This window comes from Apodemus sylvaticus, chromosome 1 (assembly GCF_947179515.1).
Source record: "Apodemus sylvaticus chromosome 1, mApoSyl1.1, whole genome shotgun sequence".
NCBI lineage: Eukaryota > Metazoa > Chordata > Mammalia > Rodentia > Muridae > Apodemus > Apodemus sylvaticus.
Window position 1 is genome coordinate 201,638,754 of NC_067472.1, and position 24,718 is coordinate 201,663,471.

Sequence of the window (24,718 nt, forward strand, 5' to 3'; positions counted from 1 at the left end):
CCAGCACTCTGGGAGGCAGAAGCAGGCGGATTTCTGAGTTCGAGGCCAGCCTGGTCTACAGAGTGAGCTCCAGGACAGCCAGGGCTACACAGAGAAACCCTGTCTCGAAAAATAAAAACGAAAAAAAGAACAAAAACCAAAACCAACCAAACAAACAAACACCTCAGAGCTGGGGCTCTTGCTTTGCCCATGCGAGTGTCCTCAGTCCAAATCAGACAAAGCAGGGAATGAGTTGTCTAACAGATGCCACAGAGGAAAACCCTGATGGGGCTGCTAAAGCTAAGAAGTTCATGCTAAGGTTGCCAGGGGCGCAGGAGGACACACACTGGAACCTGGCCTCTTGGACAATTCCAACCTATTAACCTCATTTGCATTTTACCAGAAATCTTGCTGGACAGGGGGACAGGACACAGCAGAGAAAAAGCCAGTCAGGCTTCCACAAAGCCTGTGACAAAGAGCCAATGGCGGTGGGCATGGTGGCACACATTTATGATCCCGTTACCTGGGAGGGAAAAGTCAGCCGATCTCAGTGAGGTCTGATTGGTCTCCGGAGCAAATTCCAGGATGGGTGGGTGGGGCAGAAAAGAGATACCCTGTGCCCCCCCCCCCCCCCAAAAGGACAACCGTACCCTTTCCCTCCTGATGATTAGAGTTCTTTTTGTTTATCCAAGATGGGGACTTAAGTGCAGCTCGCCCTGTGCGCCTCGCTCCTGTGTCCTATAGGTGGCGCTGTAGGTCCCCCGGAGGACTCGGCCTGAATTTCTCCTAAACTGTTTGGCATTAGCCTCCAGCCAGTCTTTCAGTGCTCCTGGGGCGATTTTCCCGGGTCCCGAGGCTGAGCAGCTGTGAGTCCAGTAGAAAACAGGGCCTGGGAAGGAGGGGCAGTGGGAAGTGTTCCCAAGACTCCGGGGCCTGGGAAGAACTGAGGCTGCCAAGCTCTAGGGGTGCCGGGGAGGGGGGACGCCTGGGGAACAATCCCCGCTCTGTCCCGTGTTTCCCACAGACTCCAGCCAAAGGGAACCACTGCCCAGGCAAGTTCTGCTCCCAGCAAATCCCAGTGCCATCCCCCAAAGACTTTTTTTTCTCAGATCCCCACCATCTCCGTTTAGGTCCAGGTGCCCAGATTCTGCCTAAGACTGAGTGATCTGAACCCTGGATTTCTCTTCTCTCAGACTTCAGACCCTGAGTCCTGTCTCTCGAAGCTTTAGAAGATGGATGTGCCAGCCCACTTCTTTAGAGACTAAGAACACAGTTCTCGATGGTGTCGGGAGCCCCCTAACGGTGGGTATAGTGAGTCTGTTCTGTGACCCACTTAACACTTTGGGCTGGCACCGAGGGAAGGAACGCACAGACAGATCTGTAGTCTCCCTGCGATGTTGCCTGGCCCGCATCCGGCCCACAGTGAGGACTTGTTTGAGCAACAATAGCCTGGCTGTTCTTGTTTTGTTTTTTTCGATGTTTTGTTTTATTTGTTTTTGTTTTTTGAGACAGGGTTTCTCTGTATAACAACAGTAGCTGTCCTGGAACTCACTCTGTAAACCAGGCTGGTCTCGAACTCAGAGATCTGCCTCTGTCTGCTTCTCAAGTACTGGGATGAAACGTGTCCAAAACCCCTGGCTTTGGGCTGGTGAGATGGCTCAGTGGGTAAGAGCACTGACTGTTTTTCTGAAGGTCCTGAGTTCAAATCCCAGCAACCACATGGTGGCTCACAACCATCCATAATGAGATCTGATGCCCTCTTCTGGAGTGTCTGAAAAGAGCTACAGTGTACTTACATATAATAAATAAATCTTAAAAAAAAAAAAAAACAAAAAACCTGGTTTTATGCAATGCTGGATATCACAGCCCGGACACCATGCATGCTAGACAAGCACTCTACCCCAACATTTTAGCTTAATTTTCTGTGTATGAGTGATTTGCCTATATATAGGTGAGTGCCTGGCAACAAGGTCAGAAGAGGGAACTCAGTCTCTTAGAACTGGAGTTCTAGATGTTTGTGCACTGCCATTCGGGTGCTGAAAATTGAACCTGAAACCTGGTTCTCTGGAAGAGCATCCAGTACTCTAAACCACTGGGCTAGCGCTCCAACCTTCCTCCTCATCTCTCTGTGTGTTTAATTTTATTTAACTAATGTGTAAGTGCTCTGATCTGCAGGTCAGAAGAGTGCATCAGATCCCCTTGTAGATGGTTGTGAGCCTCCACGTGGTTGCTGGGAATTGAACCCAGGACTTCAGGTAGATCAGCCAGTGCTCTTAACCACGGAGCCATCTCACCAGCCCCCCTCTGTGTGTGTGTGTGTGTGTATATATATATATATATATATTTGTTTGTTTTGAGACAGTGTTTCTCCGTGTAGCCCTGGCTGTCCTGGAACTCACTCTGTAGACCAGGCTGGCCTCAAACTCAAAAATTCACCTGCCTCTGTCTCCCAACTGCTGGGATTACAGGTGTGAGCCACCACCACCCGGCTCTTCAGTGTGTGTGTGTGTGTGTGTGTATGTGTGTGTATGTGTGTGTGTGGTGTGTGTGTGTGTATATGTGTGTGTATATATATATATATATATATATATATATATATATATATATATATATATATATATATATTGGTTTTTTTGAGACAGGGTTTCTCTGTGTAGCCCTGGCTGTCCTGGAACTCACTCTGTAGACCAGGCTGGCCTCGAACACAGAAATCTGCCTGCCTCTGCCTCCCAAGTGCTAGGATTACAGGCGTGCGCCACCACTGCCCTGCTCTTCTGTATATTTTTAGTGGTTCCTTCTTGCCATTGTGCTGATCCTCAGGTAAGTCACCTTCTGTACTCAGAGAGCTTGGTTCTTTAATTCAGCAGTGATGATCCCTAAGTCAGTGCTGGGGACACATCAAGGGCCACAGCAGTCCTAAGCGTGGCCTGTAAAATGCAGGTAGACATACTCAACAGTGGAGATATTGGCACTCGGTGGGCATAGGTGGGGCAAGACAGGAGACTAGAGGGCCTGGAGGACTTCCTCGAGGAAGAGGTACTACCACAGAATGGACATCTAAAGGACAGGAGCTTACTTTTCCCATTTTCTTGTGTTGGGGTTGGGCACGTGCAGGGCACACCTGTGGAGGTCAGAGAGCATCTCTCAGGAGTTGCTTCTGTCATCTCATCACCTTTTGAGCAATCATGTTGGGTGTGGGGCAAGTAATAAGATTCTGAGCTCGGAGGAGGAAGACGGTGAGGTGAAGGAGAGGCTACTGGTGAAGTAAGACCTGTCAAGAGTCAGATCCAGATCAATCTTGTTTGTTTGTCTTTTCTTTTTTAAAGATTTATTTATTTATATGAGTCCACTGTAGCTGTGTTCAGACACACAAGAGGGCATCAGACCTTCTTACAGATGGCTGGGAGCCATGCATGATTGCAGGGAATTGAACTCAGGACCTCTGGAAGAGCAGTCAGTTCTCCTAACCCCAGAGTCATCTCTCCAGCCCCTTTTTTGTCTTTTCAAGACAGAGTTTCTCTGTGCTAACAGTCCTCACTATCCTGAAACTCACTTTGTAACTTTGTAGACCAGGCTGGCCTGGAACTCACAGAGATTCACCAGCTTCTGCCTCCCCAGTGCTGGGATTAAAGGCTTGTACAACCACTGTTAGGTTCAAAGCCCAGGGCCTCCTACACAGGCAGAAGCTCTGCTTAATTTCATCCCCGGCCATAACCTGGTGTAAACCTTGGGGAAACTGAGGCAGGATAGGAAGATGGTAAGTTAAGGGGGTGCATGCAGGAAAATGGGAAGAAGAAAAGGCCTCTGGGGTCAGAAACATAAGAACTCAAAGAGGAAGTGAATACTGCCTACAGAGGGGATTGTCCTACAGTATAATTGTTTGAATGGGAGTGGCCCCCGTAGACTCAGAGGTAAGGACTCGTGGTCTTCAGTTGGTTGTACTATTTGGGGACACTTAGAAGGTGAGGCCTTACTGGAGGAAGTATGTCATTCGAAGTGGGCTTTGGGAGTTAAAAACCTCCTGACTTTCCCCCTCCCTCTCCCTCTCGTTTCTTGCTCCAACCAGCATACCCGCTGCTCCCCGCCCCTCCCCCCCTTGCTATAGCTTTCTTGTGACCTATAGGTTAAAATAAACTCTTTCTTCTAAAACCTGCTTTTGGTCATGGTGTTCTGTCACGGCAACAGGAAAGTAACTAATACAGACTTCATTGGGAACTATGTAACGCAGGCTGGCCTTGAACTCAGTGCTGGGATTAAAGACCTGTACCACCACCCTGCGTTGGCGTTTTGCCTGCATGTGTGTCTGTGTGAGGGTGTCAGGAACCTGTGTCCTCAGGAAAGCAGCCAGTGCTCTTAACCACTGAGACATCTTTCTAGGCCCTTATGTTAAAGATTTTTTAGTTGGAGCTGCTGAGATGGCTTAGCTGTTCTTCTAGAGCACCTGGGTTCCATTTCCAGGATCTACACCACTATGCACTGGAGTCTGTAACTCCAGTTCCAGGGATCTGGCGCCCTCTCCTGGCACATAGAGCACATAAATGGCGCACATCTATACATGAAGACATAAAATAATGAATCTATTTTTTTTAAGAGTGTTTTTTAGTAGGGATATAGACACTCTCACCAATTAAGGGAGCTTGTTTCCAGAGGACCAGTGTTCAGTTCCCAGCCTTCCCGTTCGGCATCTTACAATTGCTTATTGAAACAGGGTGTAGCTATGTAGCTCTGGCTAGCCTTGAATTTAGAAATTCACTGGCTTCTGCCTTCCCAGTGTTGGAACTAAAATCAAGAACCAACACATCCAGTCCTTGGTTGTGGTCTAACAATCTTTGCTAGTACAAAATTTGAGAGGTTTTAAAAACTGATGTAATTCACTAACTACGTAGCCAATAAAATCGAGAGATTTTGTACCTAATGTAAAATCATGATGTTCTTGTGTTGTGCCATGAAGCATTTGTGAACCCCCAAAAGACCCCAAGGAGCCAAATCCAGTGCAATCGCATTAGGGTCTCTTTATTCCAGCTCTTGCTGAGGTGTAGACTAGAAACTGGTGCGAGTTACTGGATTGTTAACTTGAGTTCAGCCTTAGGTCAGGTTCTCTAAGATGGAGTTTGAACCCAAAAGATTTGGTCTCTCACTTGTTTAATGTGCTGGGACATAAACTATAATCCCAGATAGCACGCCTGAGGATGAGGTCGGAAGATGTCCCAAATTCTATACCTGCCACAGCCCGGGCTTCATTTCAAGAACTTTACCCATCAAAACGAGCAAACAGAAAGAGAAAATAGGGTTATTAAGCTCATGACTGTCTTTTTTTTTTTTTTTTTTTTTTTTTTTTGTCATTTTTGTCTGTTTTATCCTCAGTATTCCGGAGGCTGAGGCAGGAGGATTAGGAGTTGAGGCTGGCCTAGGCTACAGAATGAGATCCTATCTTTGTGTTTCTTTATGTTTAAAGATTCGAGGTTCGCAGGAAAGCACAGACCCCTACTGAAGTGCTACCTAAGCTGCCTAAAAGCGGCTAGGGTCCAGGCTGGAGAGATGGTTCTGCGGTTAAGAGCATGGACAGCTCTTCCAGAGGTCCTGAGTTTACTTTCAAGTAACCACTCGGTGGCTCACAACCATCTATAAGGCGATCTGGATCTGATGTCCTCTCCTGACACATAGAGTGCTCATATGAATAAAATAAATAAACGATTATTTATTTATTTGAGACAGGGTTTCTCTGTGTAGCCCTGGCTGTCCTGGAACTCACTCTGTAAACCAGGCTGGCCTCGAACTCAGAAATCCACCTGCCTCTGCCTCCCAAGTGCTGGGATTACAGGCGTGCGCCACCACTGCCCGGCAAATAAAGGAATCTTTATTTTGAAAAGGTGAAGAGGGTCCCACTTCCAGGTGCTATGTCCGTAAGAAAGCAGATGCGGCCTAAGGATGAACTACAGTCCGAGGCTTTTTGATGACGAAAGCTTAAGACAGACGTGAAAAGAACAAGGCAACGACGACCCCGTCGGTGGAAAAGCTGCAGCCCGAGCGGGGTTCTCCCAGCGAGAGGACGCGGCTCCAGCGGGTTGCCACGAATCGCTACGGTGGCCGGAAAAGCTCCGAAAGCATCGACTGTGTAAAACCCGCGAAGGAGCGGCGACCCGCACCGCGGTACAACTGCTTGGAACGACCATACAGTCAGAAAGAACCACCCAGCTTGGCCGAGTGTACAAAGCAGAACCCAGGAAAAGGGCGTCTGAGACTAGAAAGTTCAAGCCCTCGGAGAAGTCACTCCCCGCTAGACCAAAACAAATATCCTGCGGCGAAAAGGGGCGGAAGTCGAGTACGGTGGCCGAGCCGGTTCTTCAAAAGGGCGTGGCCTGAGGCGCTCCATTCTATTAAGGAAGCCCAGTGGGGCGAGCTAATGTGAAATCTCGCGCGATCGCGCTGGCGCCGTCGCGGACGGGGCGGGGCTGGCGGCGGGGGCGGGGACCCGGAGCAGGAAGATGGCGGCGGCGCAGGAGGCGGACGGGGCCGGCAGCGCCGTGGTGGCGGCCGGGGGAGGCAGCTCTGGTCAGGTACGGAGGCCGAGAGGTGCCTGGGGGGGGCTCTTCCCCAGCGGGGGGCACGCCTGCAGGGAGTGTCTTGTCCTTGTTGGAGGAATCGGGTGCACCGGGGGCTCCGTGCCCCAGAGGGACCTTGAATGTTGGGCCCTGGCGGCGCCCGGCCGCCCGGGAGGCCGGACGGTGGCGGGAACCCGGCCCTGTTGCGCGCCAGGTCTCTTGCAGGCTCGTGCCGGGCGTCCAGCGGACTCCTTGCTCGAGCTGAGGAGACGGTGGCGCGGAGGGGCGCAGACTTGTAAACCCAAGCGTCCTGGTCCTCGACTGTGCAGTTCCCGGCTCCGGCACTGTTCCTAGAGAGGTCTGGTGTTCCGGGTCCGCTCCGCAGTGCCTGACATGGGGACACTGGCTGGTTAATCGGGAGTTTTCAAGCTCAGGGCAAAGACGGTGATTGCGGTGGATAGAGGGCATGGGCTGCGGAGGCCGACCGACCCATTTCACAGACAAGGATCCGAGGGACAAAGACGAAGGCGCTCATAGAAGGTCACCCAGGTTAGCTTTGGCATCCGTTCTATGAAGAAGCTGAGGGTGGATGGGGCGCTTTTAGGCGAAGCTGATCAAATAGAGAAATTGGTCCAGGAGCGTTTGCCTTCTAACCTATTACCACCCAAACTAAACTGAGACCTCAGAGCATACCAGTTCACTCCGACACGGTGCAGGCTTCTGCTGGAATTGACGGAGTGACAGCAAGGCGCTGTCGACCCACCCACTGGGATGTCACTGACTTGTAGGAGGCAGCTCAGGGGTGAGGAGTACCGACTGGGACGGAGGGGTGCATGAGGATGACTGGATGTGACCTTGGGTCTTTATTTCCCCAGTGGTTAATGGAGGAGTTGGGCCAGAGGGCCAGCATTATGGCTGTAAAGATGTCTCCAGCCATGTCCCTGCAGTCAGGGGTCTGGGAGAGGAGACAGTAGTGTAAACAGACTAGGGAAGTGACAGAAGCGGGGATGAGGAGATGAGGGGCTGGAGGATGTCAGAGGAGGGGCAGATACACTCACTTGAGGGAAGATACCAGGCTACAGTGATGAGGTAGGACCCAGCTTTTCTGGACTGAGTCTTTCTGGCGTTTCCAACCAGACCTTGGGTGCAAGCAGCTCAGGAAATTGTTGGTTTACCCCTGTTGTGGTGAATACACTCGCTGGGTCTGCAGGGACTTCTAGCCTCTAGAAGTCCTTGGACTGGCTCCTTTAAGTTTCTGTTGATTATGGGTGTCAGTGGCATGACAGACCTTGAACTTCCAGTCACATGTGAGCCTCCTCTCTGCTTCCCATCTCTGCCCTGAGTCTTTTGTCTGTGACTTCTGTCAGGGTCTTCCTGTGATGCTGGGGCTGGTGGTGACCCTTCTGCTTCAGCCTCTCAAGTACTGGAATGGCCGTCACATGCTTCTAACCCTAGCTCATGCTTGAAAGGTTTTAATACTCATCCTTTAGCCTTCAGGATAAAGTACACTTTTTTTTCTTTTTCTTTTCCTCTTTTTTTTTTAAAGCAGATCAAGATCTGGCATGAACTGTTTTCTTTCTTTAGACTAGACTAGGCTTTCTTTGTTCTTTTTCTTTCTTTTGCTTTTCTCTCTTTTTTAATTTTTGAGGCTTTCTTTGTAGCCATCTCAAGTTTTTGTAGCGCTGGCTGGTCTAGAGCTCATAGAGTTATGCCTGCCTCGGTCTTCCAAGGGCTAGAATTAAAGGTGTGCCCGTTATACCCAGGTTTGTTTGTTTTGTAGTTCTGGAACTCAGAGATCCACCTGCTTTTGCCTCCTGAGTGCTGGGTGTAAAGGTGTGAGCCACCATTGTCCAGTTTAAGTACACTCTTGCTTACTGACATTTTCAATTGGCAAATTCTTCAGTGTGGGGCTGCCCGGGCACCTTAGCATGCTTAGCACTGCCCCTGGTATTTGCAGACTGTGTCAGCAGCATGTGCACCCTTTCCTGGTTTGATAATCAAAAATGTCTGTAGAAGTTTCTAAAGTTCTTGGGTTGGGGCAGGGGCGGTGGAGGCAGCATCACCTGAGCTGGAGAGCCAGCTGACTGGAAGAACGTTATCTGCTGTGACCCTCATCTCCTAAAGGGCTTCCAGGCTTGGCGTCTTCGCCTGTCTTCCCTCTCGGGTCTTCTTGTCTGCTCTCTCACAGTCCTCAGGAACATCCATCCACTAAGGAGCTCACCCCGGAGGCAGCTATAAAGTCATGTGCAGGGTCACATAAGGCTGGCCAGTTTTTGGTTTTGTTTGATTGAAGACAAGAGTCTCACCATGGAAGCCTCCAGCCTCAGCCTCCTCTTCCCTGGGATTCCTGACATGGCACGCCCCACTACCTGGATGAGCCTCAGTCCTCAGAGAGATGCTCTCAGGCTGGGTTAGCGTGCTCTTTGGGCTCCCTGTGGGTTCTGATGGCCCAGCTGCCCACTGTGTGTTGTGACTGCCTCCTCCACTGGACTTTAGGGCTGGGCAGGGGAGATGGGAAGTTGGGGGAAGTTAGCTTTGTTCTGTTAATGGTATAGGCAGTGAATTCCCAGGATTCCCGCATGCCTATCAAACCCTGCTCGGAGCTACAGCCCTAGCCCATCACTGACAGGTGCTCTACGCTGCACCTGTCTCTGCACTCACATCTCTGCAGCAGTGGTGGTTGTTGAACCGGAGGCCGTGCTGAGACAGAGCCTGAGGTGGTCATGGTCCATACGTGGTCATAACTTTACCAGGCTGGTGGGTGGGTGTGGGAGAGGGGCTTGGTGCTCCAGCAAACCAAGGCAGGAGCAGGCAGGAGCTGTGCGTCCTCCCTACTGCCTTCACATTCTCTGCACCCTCCCCAGCCTTCCGGCATAGCGTGGAGCCTGCAGACCCTTCCCTTGCCCGTCCCAGTAGCCTGCTCCTCTTCAGGCTCTCCCCGCAGTCAGTCCTTAGCTGATACAGGCAGTGTGTAGAACAGGCTCTGCTTTCTTGGACCTCATGTGTCTCCAGTAAGAAGTGGGGAAGCATAGATGGGGACACAGTAACAAAAATATACCTGGCCGCAGATGGCAGAGCCTTAGCTATATAGCTGGCGTGTGTAGGGAGTGGGCAGTGGCTGTGTGGGAGAGTTGTCATTCAAACAGGGTCTTGGGGAGACGTCCCAGAGAAGGCGGCACTCTACAAAGATCTGAAGGAGTCACAGCCCTGTAAAGGAAAGGCCATTGATATAATGGAACTCCACGGTGCACAGGCCCTGAGGTAGAAGACGCCTGGTGTGAGGAAGGACATCGGCCGGTCTAAGCATATGGCCAGGGGAGCAGGGCAGCAACTGTGTACCAGGCTCTGCTGAGGAGTAGGCTTAGACTGTGAAGGCAGGGGGAGCTCCAGGAGGGTCACCTCTCTGTCGAGGTAGGGTAGAGTGTGGTGGCTTTTGATACACTCTGCAGTGAGTGTATCAGTTTGGTATAAGTAAATTTGTCTCTGGGGGCTGATTCCAGGGTTCCCTTCTGTCAGTTTCAAAATCTCAGATGCCCAAGTCCCTCTTGTAGAATACTGTTTGCATGTAACCTGCATGCCCCACGTCCCATGCCCAGCGGGGTGGAAATGCTGTAGAAGTCACTGCTAGGTTGTGTTGGTTAGAAGGGTTGCCAGTAAAAAGTCTGTAAATGCAGGATAGAAGCAGTTTGGTTTTGAATTTTCTTTTTTGTGTATGAGTGTTTTGCCTTCATGTATGTATGTGTACTACATGTTTGCCTGGTGCCTGCAAAAGGTCAGGTCCCGTGGAATGGATCATAGATGTTAGTAAGCCATTGTGTGTGCTGAGAATCAAGCTGGTCCTCTGCAAGGGCAGCAAGGCTCACGACAGTGCCACCGTCTCTCCAGCCTGTTTGTTGGTGTTTGTTTTGAGACAGAGTCTCTTATGTAGCTCTCAGTGTTCTGGAACTATGTAGACAAGGCTGGCCTGGAACTCACAGATCCAACCACTTCCCACGTACTGGGTTAAAGGCATAAGTCACCATTCAGCTTTACTGTTTTGTAGAGAGGATGTCATATGTAAGCTAGGATGGCCGGTCCTTCCCAAGTCGGCGTTACAGGTGTGCACAGTTGAGAGCACAGGGTCGGAAAGGCCACTGAGATAGATGAGTAGATGACACGGTGACCAGATACGCCCGGCAGCCCGTGTCTGATCCCTGGAACCTGTATAAAGGTTGAGGGAGAACTTCACAGATGATGGAGCACATACGTTCACACATATATACGTATATACAGTGATAATAAGTAATCACTTATGTACTTCTTTGAGACAGAGTCTCTGTATGGAGCCTTAACTGACTCAGAACTCCACATGCAGTCCAGGCTGGCTTCAAACCCACAGATGCTTGGATGGCAGGAGTAGGCCAGCACATCAGCTAAACCTTTTTTTTTTTCAGAGCCTGGAGAGTTGGCTCAGGCATTAAGAGGCTGGACTGCTCTTCCAGAGCTCCGTAGTTCAGTCCCCACGACCCACAAGTCACTGCCTGTGACCCCAGCTCAGGGGCCTAGCAGTCTCTCCTGACATCCAGGGCACCTGCATTCCAATGTGTGTACCATGTGCCTGTGCACAATTCAGAAGAAATCCTGGACAGTGGTGGCGCATGCCTGTAATCCAGCACTGGGTGGGCAGAAGCAGGAGGATTTTTGAGTTGGAGACCAGCCTGGTTTGCATAGAGAGTTCCAGGACAGCCAGGGCTACATAGACGCTAACTCAAAAAACAAAGCATTTGCCGATAGATAGATAGATAGATAGATAGATAGATAGATAGATAGACAGACAGACAGACAGACAGACAGACAGATAGATAGATAGATAAGAGTCTTTGGATGGCTCAGCAGATAGGAGCACTGACTGCTCTTGCAGAGGACCAGGATTTGATTCCCAGCACCCACATGTGGCTCATAAGCCTCTGTAACTCCAGTTCATGGAGTCCCATGACCTCGTCTGGCCTGTGCAGGCACTGGGCATGTGCATGATGCACAGACACATGTGTAGGTACAACACCCATGTCCATAAATATGTTTAAAAGGGCACTTGTTCTTGTCCATTCCCACAGGAAAATGGTTTGGGACCGGTGCGATGGGGCGGTGCGCAGAGGTGCACACTGCCAGCCTGAGTTTGATTCCACTTGGCAGAAGTACAGAGCAGCCTCCCAAACTCCTCTGACCGCCACACATGCTGTGGCGTGTGTCCCCACCTCCCCGTAAAATAAAACATTAAGAAAAAGAGAAAGCCGCGCGGTGGTGGCGCACGCCTGTAATCCCAGCACTCGGGAGGCAGAGGCAGGCGGATTTCTGAGTTTGAAACCATCCTGGTCTACAGAGTGAGTTCCAGGACAGCCAGGGCTACACAGAGAAACCCTGTCTCGAAAACAAAACAAAAAAAGAAGAAAGAAATGCTTATCCTTACTTCTTTCCTTGTATGTGAGTATTGCCCACATGTAAGTGTATGAGTCACATGCATGCCTGGTGCATGTGGAGGCCGACGGAAGGGCCCAGACCCCTGGAACCGGGCTTACAGATAGTGAGCTACTGCGCAGTTCTCCTTCCTGTCTCTTGACGCAGGACTCTTCCTTGCCACCCAGTACTGGGAATGGGACCCAGGGTCTGGTGTATCCTGAATTTTGGGAGTACTGAGCCATGCGCCCCACCCCTGTGCTGACATCTAGGTGGGCAGTAGCCCAGAGCCACCCGTGTCCTCACATGCCAGCAGCACTTGGACGGCCTTTCTGACTGGCCATGCTCCTGTGTGTGAGGAGCGTACCTCAGGGGTCTGCTCTGCTTGTCTGTGGACGTCTTCCCAGCTGGATTGCCCATCACTGTGGGGACAAGACCTAGAAGCAGCTAGCTGTGATTTCAAATCCTGGCCTAGTCCCCACCTCTCTTCCTGACTCTGAGTCTATCTAGACTTGCTAGAGACCTGACCGCTGAGCATCCTAGAGTGAGGAGCTGACAGCGGGGCGTGTCTGCTGGCCCTTGGACTAAAACCCTTTTCCCTGGGTTCCCCGTGTTACTGTGCAGCCTGAGACTCACTGAGATGTCAGTCCAGGCGTCAAGGGTTCCTGCTTTTGTCCTGGTGGCTGTCACCTTCTGCTTATTTCTCCAAAACATTTGTGCTTATCTTATTTTAGGAAAAACATCGAGTATACCATACGAACGGCTGGGCAGTCACTGGAATACTGCCTGTATGTTTACCTTAAAACAAACAGATAAGGCCAGGTGTAGTGGCACATGTGCTAGATGTGGCCAACTAGATGTGCTCTGTAGACCAAGTCCAGGACAACTAGACTTTTACTGGCTATTACACAGATGAATCCTGTCCTGAAAAAACACAAACAACCCCCCCCCAAAAAGTACAGAACCAAAAGAGAGAGAGAGAGAGAGAGAGAGAGAGAGAGAGAGAGAGGAAAAAAAAGAATAGAGTGGTGGTGCACAGTTTTAATCTTAGCACTTGGGAGGCAGAGGCAGGTGGATCTCTGAGTTTGAGGCCAGCCTGGTCTACAGAGTGAGTTCCAGAATAGCCAAGGCTACACACAGAGACCCTGTCTTGTAAAAACAAAAATGTTGTGTACAAACAAAATCAGGCAGATAGATGATAGGTTGATGGTTGATAGGTAAGTAGGTGGGTGATAGAGGACTAGCTAGGTGAATCGTTGATTTTGCTTTGTCTTTTTCTCTCCCTCTTCCTCCTGAGGGCTGGGTTGGGGCGTCTGCCCTGTACATGCCGTCTTTACTATTTGATGTTCTGTAGGAGTGTTTCCCTTTTGACGCTGCAGCTCCTGAGCTTAATGCCTGCCACCTAGCTCAGGTGCACAGTAGGTATGCTTGGCACACAGTAGGTATGCAGAACAGTCCTGGGAACCCATGGAGGAGAGCATTTCTGTTCATTCTGTACCAGTGTTTTCACAAGTCTGTTCTCGGGGCAGAAGGGGTGACAGGCCTAATGACACGCTAAGGTGTCTCAGGCGAGAACCGTGGGGAGGACTACAACTAAGATCTACTGGATCCGGGAGTCATCCCTCCCTGTCGCCTTGCTGGTGCTGTGCTGCACTTTGGGACATAACTAGGAGGAGCTCTTGCAGAATGAGGCTGAGAGGTAACAAGCGACACCTGCCCTGCTCAGGATTGGGGTTCAGGGTCCTGGGGGAGAGGGCTGGGCGGTGGAGCCTGGGAACAGTGGGTATGGGTGGCCCAGGGGCAGGGAGGCCCTGTATGTGCTGATTTTACAAGCGTGGCTCAGGTGTCCTCTGCTATGCCCATGGTGGTGTGAACCACCCCGCTTTTTAAAAAGATTATTTTGCCGGGCATGGTGGCACACACCTGTAATCCCAGAACTTGGGAGGCAGAGGCAGGCGGATTTCTGAGTTTGAGGCCAGCCTGGGCTACAGAGTGAGTTCCAGGACAGCCAGGGCTATACAGAGAAACCCTGTCTCGAAAAAAACAAACCAAAAAAGATTATTTTATTTTATTTATGCATATGAGGGTTTTGCCTGCATGTATATATGTGTACTATATGCATGCCCAGTGCCTGTGGAGGTCAGAAAAGGATATTAGATCCCCTGGAACTGGAGTTACAGATGTTTGTGAGCCACATGTGTGCTGGGAACTGGACCTCAGGCTTCAGGAAGAGGGGCCTGTGCTCCGGGCTACTGAGCCTTCTCTACAGTCCTACCTTTTGAAGGCTGACAGGATGGGGCAGCCAATGGGAGAGACTAACACAGGACTGGAGCCAGCAGTGGCCAAAGAGAGGCTTCCAAATGGCCCTGCCCTGGACTCTCCTTCCTGGTCATCAGAGTGAGTGTCTGCTTCTGAGAGATGGACGGCCTATGTTGTCTCGGGTTCTAAGACATAACTTTGGAGCCTTGCTCCTCCTGGTGTTACCTCTGAAGTGCTGAGATTATAGGCACGTGGCACTCTGCCTGCTGAGATGATTTCTTTCCACCTGATTCCTTCTGTGTGGTGTCTTGCTCCTGAGTGACCCAGACAGGTGTCTCAGTCTCTCTGAGCCCTCATTTGCTCCGTTGCAGAGTGCAGCTATATTCAGAGCTTGGTGCTCCACACGGTGTACAGGATGGATGTTAGATACCCGCTCACAGTAGTGAAGGTCTGCGCCAGTCTGTCTGTCTCCCTGTTGGACTGCTGGAGAGCTGGAGAGCAGGGCTCAGAGCCCTCGTGCCCAGGGAAGGATCTGTGGGGCACCCGGCTTTCCACAGTAGCCACCTTCTTCCATGGTAGCCGGCTGCACGGCCCTCCATGGACAGGGCTCAGCTCACCAGCAGCGCTGCTGCCTGCAGCTGTGCCCGCAGCTGTGCCTGCTCCCTGACCCAGTCTTCTGTGATTTAATTCTTAGCACCTGAGTCTGGCCTGGCCACAGCGCCTTCTTAGCACCTGTCTCTCAGTGCTGCCCCCGCTGGATGGGCGCTGATAGACAGGTCCCCAGAGACTGGAAGGCAGCTCAGGACTGTCCCCAGCATCTGTATCCTTCGGGAGCAGTTTCCTCTGGAGTCCTTTCTCCCTGGGGACTACTGGTTGTACCTTCTCTGAAGTCTCAACCTCTGAACTCAGGGTAACCTAATCAGCCCCCTTACCCTACTCTCTTTTCCCCCACAGGTGACCAGCAATGGCAGCATTGGGAGGGACACGCCAGCCGAGACCCAGCCTCAGAACCCTCCACCCCAGCCAGCCCCCAACGCCTGGCAGGTCATCAAAGGCGTTCTGTTCAGGTGAGCATGTAGGTTTGGGGTTCCCACTTGGCAGAAAGTGAGGCCTGCATAGCACATCTCTACATTGGGGGGGGGCGGGGGGAGGTTGCACACACAGGCCTTAGGACCTGTGTGCCAGAGAGGACCTTGTGGGTCAGCCTTAGCCTCTGTAAGTCTCCCCCAGGAGCCACCTTCTTTAATGGTCCTCCTGGACAATATTTAGATTAAAATGGATTTGTTTTATTTATCTATTTACTTTTGTTTTGTTTTGTGTGAGATAGTATTTTTCTATTATGTAGCCCTGGCTATTCTGGAACTCACTAGACAGGGCCTCACTACCCACCAGGCTGCATTGGACTCACTGTGTAGTCCACACAGGCCTTGAGCTTTTATATCACATTGAGTTATTAATTTTATGGGGTGTAAAAGGTCCACACAGGCCTTGAGCTTTTATATCACATTGAGTTATTAATTTTATGGGGTGTAAAAGGATGCACATGTGGACGTTAGAGGACAGCCCCTACCGTGTGGTCCTGGGGATGACGACACTCCTCTGGCTGCTCAGGCTTAGCACATGCCTGTACTCTCTGAGCCAGCTCACCGCCCAAGTCCTCGAACCTGGATCCCCCTGCTGTGGCCTCCCAGAGACTGAAAGGCCGAGAGCTGGCTGGAAACTCGGTGTGTGTCCTGGGGGCTGCAGGCTCAGTAGCACTGCAGGGAGAAGCAGTTAGAGAATCTGCCTTAGTAGATTTCCCCTTAAACTTGGGAATTCTTTGTATCCGCTACAACACAGCTGTGCTGAGTGGCTGTTGAGCATATGACATAAGATGACATTCTAAGTGTACGGGCACACCTGTGTCCTCTGTCGGCAGTGGCCATAGGCTCGTGTCCTGTTGATTAGAGACAGCCGCCACCTCCGCTGGCCGGGTGGCTCACGAGACTCATCGTAGCACAGTGTATACTTCGTCGGTGGGGATGCAGGCATTTACTGTTGGTGGTCTCGCCCTCTAGTCCAGTGTTAAACATGACAGCCTTCCTGTCTCAGCCCCGTGGTGCCGGGCTTATCGTGTGAGCTGCCAGGTGCGGCAGATGTACTACATGTTTACAGACATTGGGAACAGCCAGCATTTTGTCTAAAACAAAGCTTGACTGACAATGTTGAGGGAGTCGGGGTGCAGCTAATTTGTGGGAACATTATTCACTAACATCTCATTAAAGGCACACACCGCCTCTCCTGGCTATGTGTGTTTTTGTTTTGTCTTTTTTGTAGCAAGGTTTGAGACAGGGTTATTCTGTTTATCCTTGGCTATCCTGAGACTCACTTATAGACTAGTCTGGTTTCCAAGTCAAGATGTCCTTCTGCCTCTGCCTCCCAAGTGCTAGGATTAAACGTGCGTGCCACCACCACTTGATTATATTTTAAAACTTAATTTGGGTACTTGAGTGTGCGTGCATGTGCGTGTGTGGAGTGAGGGGGTGTTGGCATGTGTAAGTGTGCACTCAGAGGTCAGTCAGACAGTTTTCAGAACTCAGTTTTCTTCATCTAAGACCTGGAGATCAGACTCAGGCGCAGGCTCGGCAGCAAGTGTCTTTACGCACTGAGCCATCTTGCTGGCCCTTTTTTTTATTATTGTTGTGTTGTGTTGTTTTTGACAGGTGTTAACCAGGCTGGCCTTGAACTTGGACAGTCCTCCCGCCCAAGCACCTTGAGCGCTGGTGTTCCAGGCCTGCGCGGCCATGGCCAGCTTTATTAGCATTCTTTCTTTTGTTTAAAGCATGGTCTCAGGTAGTTTGAGCTAGCCTTAGATTTATAACTGAGGATGGCCCCCATTTTCTATCCCCCTGCCTCCACCTCTTACCGTTTTCTTACATGGCAGTTACAGGCATGTGTTGTACTGGGACTGCCCCCCAGAGCACCAGGCATGCAGGCAGCCGCCCTGCCAACCACACTCCACTCCTCTCCTAGCCCCTTGTTCCCCTCCCCTGCTGCAGTCCCCACTCCAAGTGGAAGTCCTCCGCTGAGCTCACCCTAGGGAGTCCCTGAAAACCTGTCCCCAGAGGGAGGTGTGTGACAGAAAGGGGAATGACCGCCCTTTTAGAAGTCTGCAGTGGGCACAGGCGCTAGAGCACTCATCCAGCATGCTTGAACTAACTTCCGGGGTATCCTCCCAGCACTGAAAAGAAAAGAAAGGAAAAGAAAAGCTCTCGTGACCTCCACTTCCATCCCCAGGCACATTCTGGTAGGGGACAGAACTCCCTGCCTGTGGCTCCCGGTGTGAAGCTATGGAGGAGGGATGGGTGCTCCTCACTGCCCGGCCCCAGACCTGGGTGGCCTGCCATTCATGCCAGGCCTCAGCCATGGAGCCCAGTTACTTACCCTGTCTCCCGCCCTGCCCTGAGCTTTTGGGTTCTCTCTTTATTTCCGTGTGTGCCGTGTACGCTCATTTATTTATTGTATGGGAGTGCATGCCATTGATGCACAGGTAACTAGCACAGCATGTGTGGAGGTAGCACCACTGTGAGTCTGTTCTGCTTTCTGCCGTGGAGTTGAGTCCGTAAGCTTCGTGGTCAGTGCCCGGCTGGCAGAGCCACCCCTGGGCCCTATTCTTTAGTTTTTAAAAAAGTTGCCAGGCATTTGGGAGGCAGAGGCAGACAGAGCTCTGTGTTTGAGGCCAGCCTGGTCTAACAGAGTGAGTTCCAGGGCTGTTGCAGAGAAATCCTGTCTCAAAAAAACAAAACCAAACTGTTATAAATCCACGTATTGATTGACTGAGCACATTCACATATGCTGTGCTCTGCATGCGGAGATGGGAGGAGACCCTGGATCAGCGCTTTCCCACCACCATGCAGATCCTGACGCGGGAACTCAGCTGTGAAGATGGCTAAGTCATTTTACCAGCTCCCTCTTAAGATTCACTTATTTATTTTGAGACGAGCCTGAAACTCACTATGTAGATCAAGCTGGTCTCGAACTCCTAGAGATCCCCCTGCATCTGCTTCCTAGGTGTTGGGGTTAAAGTTATTATTAGCATATATCATTTTTATACACGAGAGTGACACCCCTTCCCCTCCCGGTTTACACAGTGCTGTGGAGCACATGCAGAGCCCTGTGTGTGCTGAGCAGGCACTCTGTCAGCTGAGCCTCACGCAGTCCTCAGGCCCCCTTTGAACTGAGAGAGTGGCTCAGTATGTAGTCTACTGTAGCGTGGGACTGCCTGCACTTGCTGAATGCTACATCACAGACTTGCACCGTCACGTCTGGGTCACTTTGTTTTCACGCTCCAAGCGACAGGGCAGTCAGCTCTCTCAGGCCCATGCCTTCATTTCCTCTCGGCCTGCAGCACCCGCCCAGTGCTTTTCATTAGCTGCATATCTGGACGGCTGCACGTGGGTGCTGAGGGCGCTTCTTTCTCAGGGGCTCTGATCCAGCCTCAGCAGGCTCACTTCCTTCCTTAGAGCTAGTGGGACATCGGCTGCCCATACTGCCTCCTCTGGAGTCCTGTGTGCTGTGGGTGGAGCGAGAGGCCCGGTGGCCTAGGATTGGCTTCTCCGTACTTCTTACACTGTGTGTGTGTGAGGCTGGGGTGCGCGCACGCCGCTGAGGACAGCTACATGGCATTCGCTTTCTCTACTTTACATGGTGCAATGGTGTGTATGTGCTCTGCCCAGGGAGAGCACTGTCAGAGGTGTGGCCCTGTTGGAGTGGGTGTGTCACTGGATGTGGACTCTAAGACCCTCAGCCTAGCTGCCTGGAAGCCAGTACTCTGCTAGCAGCCTTCAGATGAGGATGCAGAACTCTCAGCTCCTCCTGCACCATGCCTGCCCGAATGCTGCCACGCCCCCACCTTGATGATAATGGATCCTGTAAGCCAGCCTCGATTAAATGCTGTCCTTAGAAGAGTTGCCTTGGCCATGGTGCCTGTTCACAGAAATAAAACCCTGACTAAGACACATGGTCACCAGGCCTGTGGGAATCCATGTTGCAGTATGTAGCTCAGGCTGACCTGGAATATGCTGTGGTCCTCCTACCTCTCTCCAGGACTGTGATTGCCAGAGTGTATGTCTGCTCGGTGCCTGCCTGCCTTCCTTCCTTCCTTCCTTCCTTCCTTCCTTCCTTCCTTCCTTCCTTCCTTCCTTCCTTCCATTCATTCTAAGATGGCTTTATGTGTAGAAGTATTTATTTTGCGTGTGTGTGTGTGTGTGTGTGTGTGTGTGTGTGTGTATCCTTGTACCCTAGGTGTGCCTGGAGACTTTAGAAGTCAGAAAGGGCATCAGATTCCCTAGAGGTGGAGTACTGATAGCTGTGGGTCCCTATGTGGGTATCAGGAATTGAACCCCAGGATTTAAGGAGAGGAACTAGTGGGGCCCTCTCTTCAGTCCCAAGGCTGGGGACGGAGGCACACGCCTTTCGTCCCAGCACTTGGAAGCAGGCTGAGCGGCTCTGTAGAGTGAGTGCTAGGACAGCTACACACGCACACAAATACGAGATCCAGGCATTTATGCTTTGATACAGAGTCTTGTGCAGTCAAGAAGACTTTTTTGTCTGGGCACAGTGGCTTTATTAGCGGGGCAGGATGGCAACAGGTCTTAGGATTTAGCACTGGAGCCCTTCTTGCCAAAGGTGGGCACAGCATGGACAGAGCACTGCTTGTACTGCATTCGCCTCTGGGCTGCTTGCCCGGCTTCTTCCTCTTCTTCTTCTTCCCCTGTTTGGCCACCTGCGGAGTCTGACCTCTCACTTTCCCAGCTCGAGCCAGGGAACCATGAACCTTACCTCCCGGCATGCGGCCAGCTGCTTCCAGAGTGGTCAGGGCCTCTGCACCACACTGCCTAGGGTGGCCTCATCCTCCAGCGGCGAGCCTGCCAAAAGCACGAGCTTTGGGGGCAGTGCCTTCCAGAGAGGCCACATGGGCTTTGATCTAGGAACCTCCTTTTCGGTCACCTCGGGAGTGTAGTTCCTGGGCGGGGATAAAGAACTGCATGTTGGGTAACCTGCAGGTGCCTGGCGTCCAAGAACACATTTTTATTTATTTATTTTTTTGTTTTCCAAGACAGGGTTTCTCTGTGTAGCCCTGGCTGCCCTGGAAATTGCTCAGTAGACCAGGCTGGCCTCGAACTCATACAGATCCGCCTTTGTCTGCCTCCCGAGTGCCACTATATACCCAGCCAGTTTTAGAGTTTTATGTCTTATTTTTTTCATTTTATTTCTATGTGCGTATGTTGGATCCCTTGATGAGCTCCCCTGTGGGTGAGGGGAATTGAACTCACGACCTGAGCAAGCAGCTCTCAACCACTGAGCCATCTCCCCAGCTCTGAGTGCCAGATTTATAGATGAGTACTCAGATTCTGGGTAATTAAGCAATGCATAAAGGTCCCCCGGGGGGCAGATTATGTGACTGTGGCCCTCTCTGTCAGCCACTGACCAGTGGGATGATGCCCACAGGTTTGGGCTTCCCTTTCACCTGCATTGGTATTTCCTGGAGTTGGAGGACAGGGGCGTGGGAAGGAGTGGAGAGAGGATTCTTTCCAGATTGTGTGCGGGAGCATGCGTGCGTGTGTGCGGGAGCATGCGTGCGTGTGTACGTGCACGCCTGTGCATTCATGCATGTTTTTTGTTTTTTGTTTTTTTGGGGGGGATTGTTTTTTGGTTTTTCTGAGACAGGGTTTCTCTGTGTAGCCCTGGCTGTCCTGGAACTCACTCTGTAGACCAGGCTGACCTCAAACACAGAAATCCTCTGCCTGCCTCTGCCTCCCAAGTGCTGGGATTACAGGTATACGCTACCACCACCTGGCCCATGTTTTTTGTTTTTTGAGATACCAATTTATATACATCCCTGACTAGCATTAATCACTGTAACCCAAGCTAGGTTTAAGCTTTCAATGAGCTGCCTCCTGGGTGCTGGATTAACAGTTGTGAGCTGTCATACCCACATTTTGTCTATAAGCTTTCTGAACTTCTTTCTGACTGTAAAAGTACCTATTGGACTGTCTGGGTGGTGGTGGTGCACACTTTGATCCCGGCACTCAGAAGACAGAGGCAGGTGGATCTCTCAGTTGGTGCTAGTCTACAAGAGCTGGTTCCAAGACAGCCAGGGCTGCACCTACACAGAGATAACCTGTCTTGAACCCAACCCCCCATTCCTGCCACAAAGGCTGTTTGGAATGGGGTAGAAAATTTAGTACATACTTTTTTTCTTTTTTAAGCAAGTTTTTCCTTTGTTGTGTTGTGTTATGTTTTTGAGACATTGTCACAATCCATAGTCCAGTCTGACCTGAAACTTGAGTAGCCCTCTGACCTATCAAGTGTTGGAATCTCAGGCATGAGCCTCCGGGCTGCCTCTACTCCCGGCGTCTGGGAAGCCTTGGGGCAGTCTCTTCCATGTAGGCTTGGGTGCACAGGAGAAGAGGTTTCTTTAAAAGTCCCAAAGCTCAGCCGAGCAGTGGTGGCGCACATCTGTAATCCCAGCACTCTGGGAGGCAGTGGCAGGCGGATTTCTGAGTTCGAGGCCAGCCTGGTCTACAGAGTGAGTTCCAGGACAGCCAGGGCTACACAGAGAAACCCTGTCTCGAAAAAGCCAAATCCAAAAAAAAAAAACCAAAAAAGTCCCAAAGCTCCTGAGAGGGCTCCTGAGGTGATGCACAGCTGTCCTCACATGCGCTGCAGATGGCTGGGACCCACAGAAGGCTAGAGGGCCGAGCATCCCCGGCCCCGCCTCTGAGCGGGCAGCGCTGCTCCCACACTCCTTGGAGTAGTCACCAAAGTGGGAGCTTCCCGTGAAGGCAGCAGGGCCCCAGAGAGCTCTGGTTCCAGGCCTTTGTCAGCTGTGTGCATCGGGGAGCATAGGGCTCAGCTGGGCTGCAGCCCCTGAGACCCCAGACCCAGGGCTCCTTGGTTTCAACAGGTAGAGGCACGTTCTTGTGCCCAGTCCTGCCCTAACAGGGCTCAGCCGGGAGGAGCCAACCCACCCACCGAGCGAGTGAGCACGCTCAGTACTTTTCCACTTGAGTGCCTTTTAATTTTTTGCAGTTTGAAACCCAGGCCCTTGCACATGCCAGGACAGTGCTGTGTCTGAGCTCCGCCCTGAGAATTGCACATGCCTACTAGGAGCAGCGAACACAGGGGAAGCAGGCATGGGGTGGGGGCCAGGCTCCTGTGCTGGGTATGCCATCACAACTCAGTGGAGCCGGCTCTAGGCTCTTCACACCCCAGAACGTCAGAGTCTGTCCTGAAGCTGGGTGGTGGTGGTGCACATCTTTAATCCGGGCACAGGGAGGCACGGGAAGGTAATCTCTGAGTCCAGGGCCAGCCTGGTCTACAGAGGGAGGTCTACAGCCGGGCTACACAGAGAAACCCTGTCTTGAAAGAAAAGAGTCTTGCCTGAGTGCGAGTGTTGGCAACACACACAGGCCCGGCAGTAGAGAGCCTGACGCAGAGGGTTTTAAGCTCCAGGTAACCCCAGCTACAGACTGAGACTGCCTCAGAAAGCCAGCCCAGGGCTCAGTAGACGGCCCAGTGCACAGCATGAGAACCGTAGCGCGGTCCCAGGACCCGTGTGTGCCTGAAGGAATCTGAGTCAGGATGATCGTGGGGCTCGTTGCCCAGCCTAAAGTCCAAGCCGCTCTGTCTCAGAAGATGGTGTGAGAACTGCCCCAGCTAGGCCTGCCTCCCAGCCTCTCAGGGTCCTCCTCCAGACTGCCGAGCTACAGGCCTCCGCCAGCCCGCTTATCTGCTGCCCTTAGTATGTTTAACCTACTGCTGCTTATCTCTCCTGATGGACACAGGGACAGCCCACTGTGGCCTTGCTATGACAGTGTTACTGCAAATACAGAACGCATTGATACCGTGTCTGTGTGTGTGTGTGTGTGTGTGTGTGTGTGTGTGTGTGTGTGTGTGTGAGAGAGAGAGAGAGAGAGAGAGAGAGAGAGAGAGAGAGAGAGAGACACGGGAGTAGGACCTTGCACACTGCATGTGCTAGGCAGACTCCTGACTGACCCATGTGCTGTTCCCATGACTCTTTTACTATAGTCATTAATTTTGTAAAAAAAAAAAAAAAAATTTAGCTCTATTGACTGATTGTAGTTTTTTTGTTTGTTTCATCTTAGTTTAAAAAGAAAATTGGCCAGTGATGGTATATGCTTTTATTCCCAGCATTTCGGAGGCAGAGACAGGCAGATCTCTGTGTTTGAGGCCAGCCTGGTCTACAAAGCAAGTTCCAGAGCAGTTATCCAGAAAAACCTTGTCTTGAAAAAGCCAAAATAAATAAATAAATAAGCAAACATAAATAAGGTGAAATGAAAATTGTGGGAGAAAGTGCGTGTGTGCACGCGTGCGTATATGTGGTCCATGTGGCTATGTGTGTGCTGGGATCAGCGGAGGGCGTCTTCCTTTAGAGCTGGAGTTATAAGTGGGATTTGTTTTCTGTTGCTGAGATGGAATACTCTGGTAAAAGGAACTCAAGGTAGAAAGGGTTGCTTTGGCTTATATTTCCAGGTTACTTTGAGGGAGCCACAGTGTGAAAATAGAGCCAAAACTGTGTGGGGACACTTCCTGTTGGCTGACCCACAGAGCTGTGCTTGGATACAGCTTTTACATAGCCCAGGCCCACCAGCCTAGGGACGATCCCACCCACAGTGGGCCTCCTGTATCATTTAATAATGAAGACAGTCCTCCACAAACATTCATAGGCCAATCCGTGTTAGTTCCTTTGTCTGAGTCCTGTTTTGTTTTGTTGTTGTTTATTTGCAGTTGTATTTTATTTTGTTGGGTTTATTGTGTTGTTTTGGAGACTGCTCTGGCTGGCCTTGAGGTCACAGTGTAGGGGAGATGACTTTCAATTCTTGTTTCTCTTGTTTCCACTTCTCAAGGTGTGAACCACACATGGTAATTAGCTTTCTCAAACCTTTTTGGTTCTTTTGCTTGGGACAGGAAGTCCTTTTCAGATTCCAAGCTATATGGTTCAAGGTAAAGAAATCTTAACTTCAAGGCCAGCTCAGACAACTTAATAAAATTAAACTGGCTTGCCTAGTTTATTGCCCTTTAAACCCAATGCTTGGGATGCAGAGACAGGCAAATCTCTGTGAGTTCCAGGACAGCCAGGGCTACACAGAGAAACCCTTTCTAAAAAGTAAAAAGGACCCTGGCTGCAAAGGAAAAGATAATAAAATGTTTGGGGGATACTGTTAAGTGTTAAAGTCCAGAATCACCTAGTGAGGGGCTAGGGGTGTGGCTCAGTGGTAGAGCCCCCTCTAGAATCCCCCAGTGAGGGGCTGGGGGCGTGGCTCAGTGGTAGAGCCCCCTCTAGAATCCCCCAGTGAGGGGCTGGGGGCGTGGCTCAGTGGTAGAGACCCCCCCTAGAATCCCCCAGTGAGGGGCTGGGGGCGTGGCTCAGTGGTAGAACCCTGCCTAGAATCCCCCAGTGAGGGGCTGGGGGCGTGGCTCAGTGGTAGAGCCCCGCCTAG

General features: G+C 51.2%; 1 protein-coding gene and 1 pseudogene across 1 annotated transcript in view; one reads left to right on the forward strand and one right to left on the reverse strand.

Annotated features, from left to right (window-relative positions):
* Positions 1-6,442: 6,442 nt before the first annotated feature.
* Clptm1 (CLPTM1 regulator of GABA type A receptor forward trafficking) overlaps positions 6,443-24,718 on the forward strand; it is a 31,967-nt gene continuing 13,691 nt past the window's right edge. The window contains exons 1-2 of the mRNA XM_052171416.1: positions 6,443-6,536; positions 15,168-15,280. Of these exons, the coding sequence (XP_052027376.1) occupies positions 6,465-6,536; positions 15,168-15,280 (185 nt within the window). The 5' untranslated portion in view covers positions 6,443-6,464. The remainder of the gene's footprint in view (positions 6,537-15,167; positions 15,281-24,718) is intronic.
* On the reverse strand, positions 19,626-20,241 carry LOC127675324 (FAU ubiquitin-like and ribosomal protein S30; annotated as a pseudogene).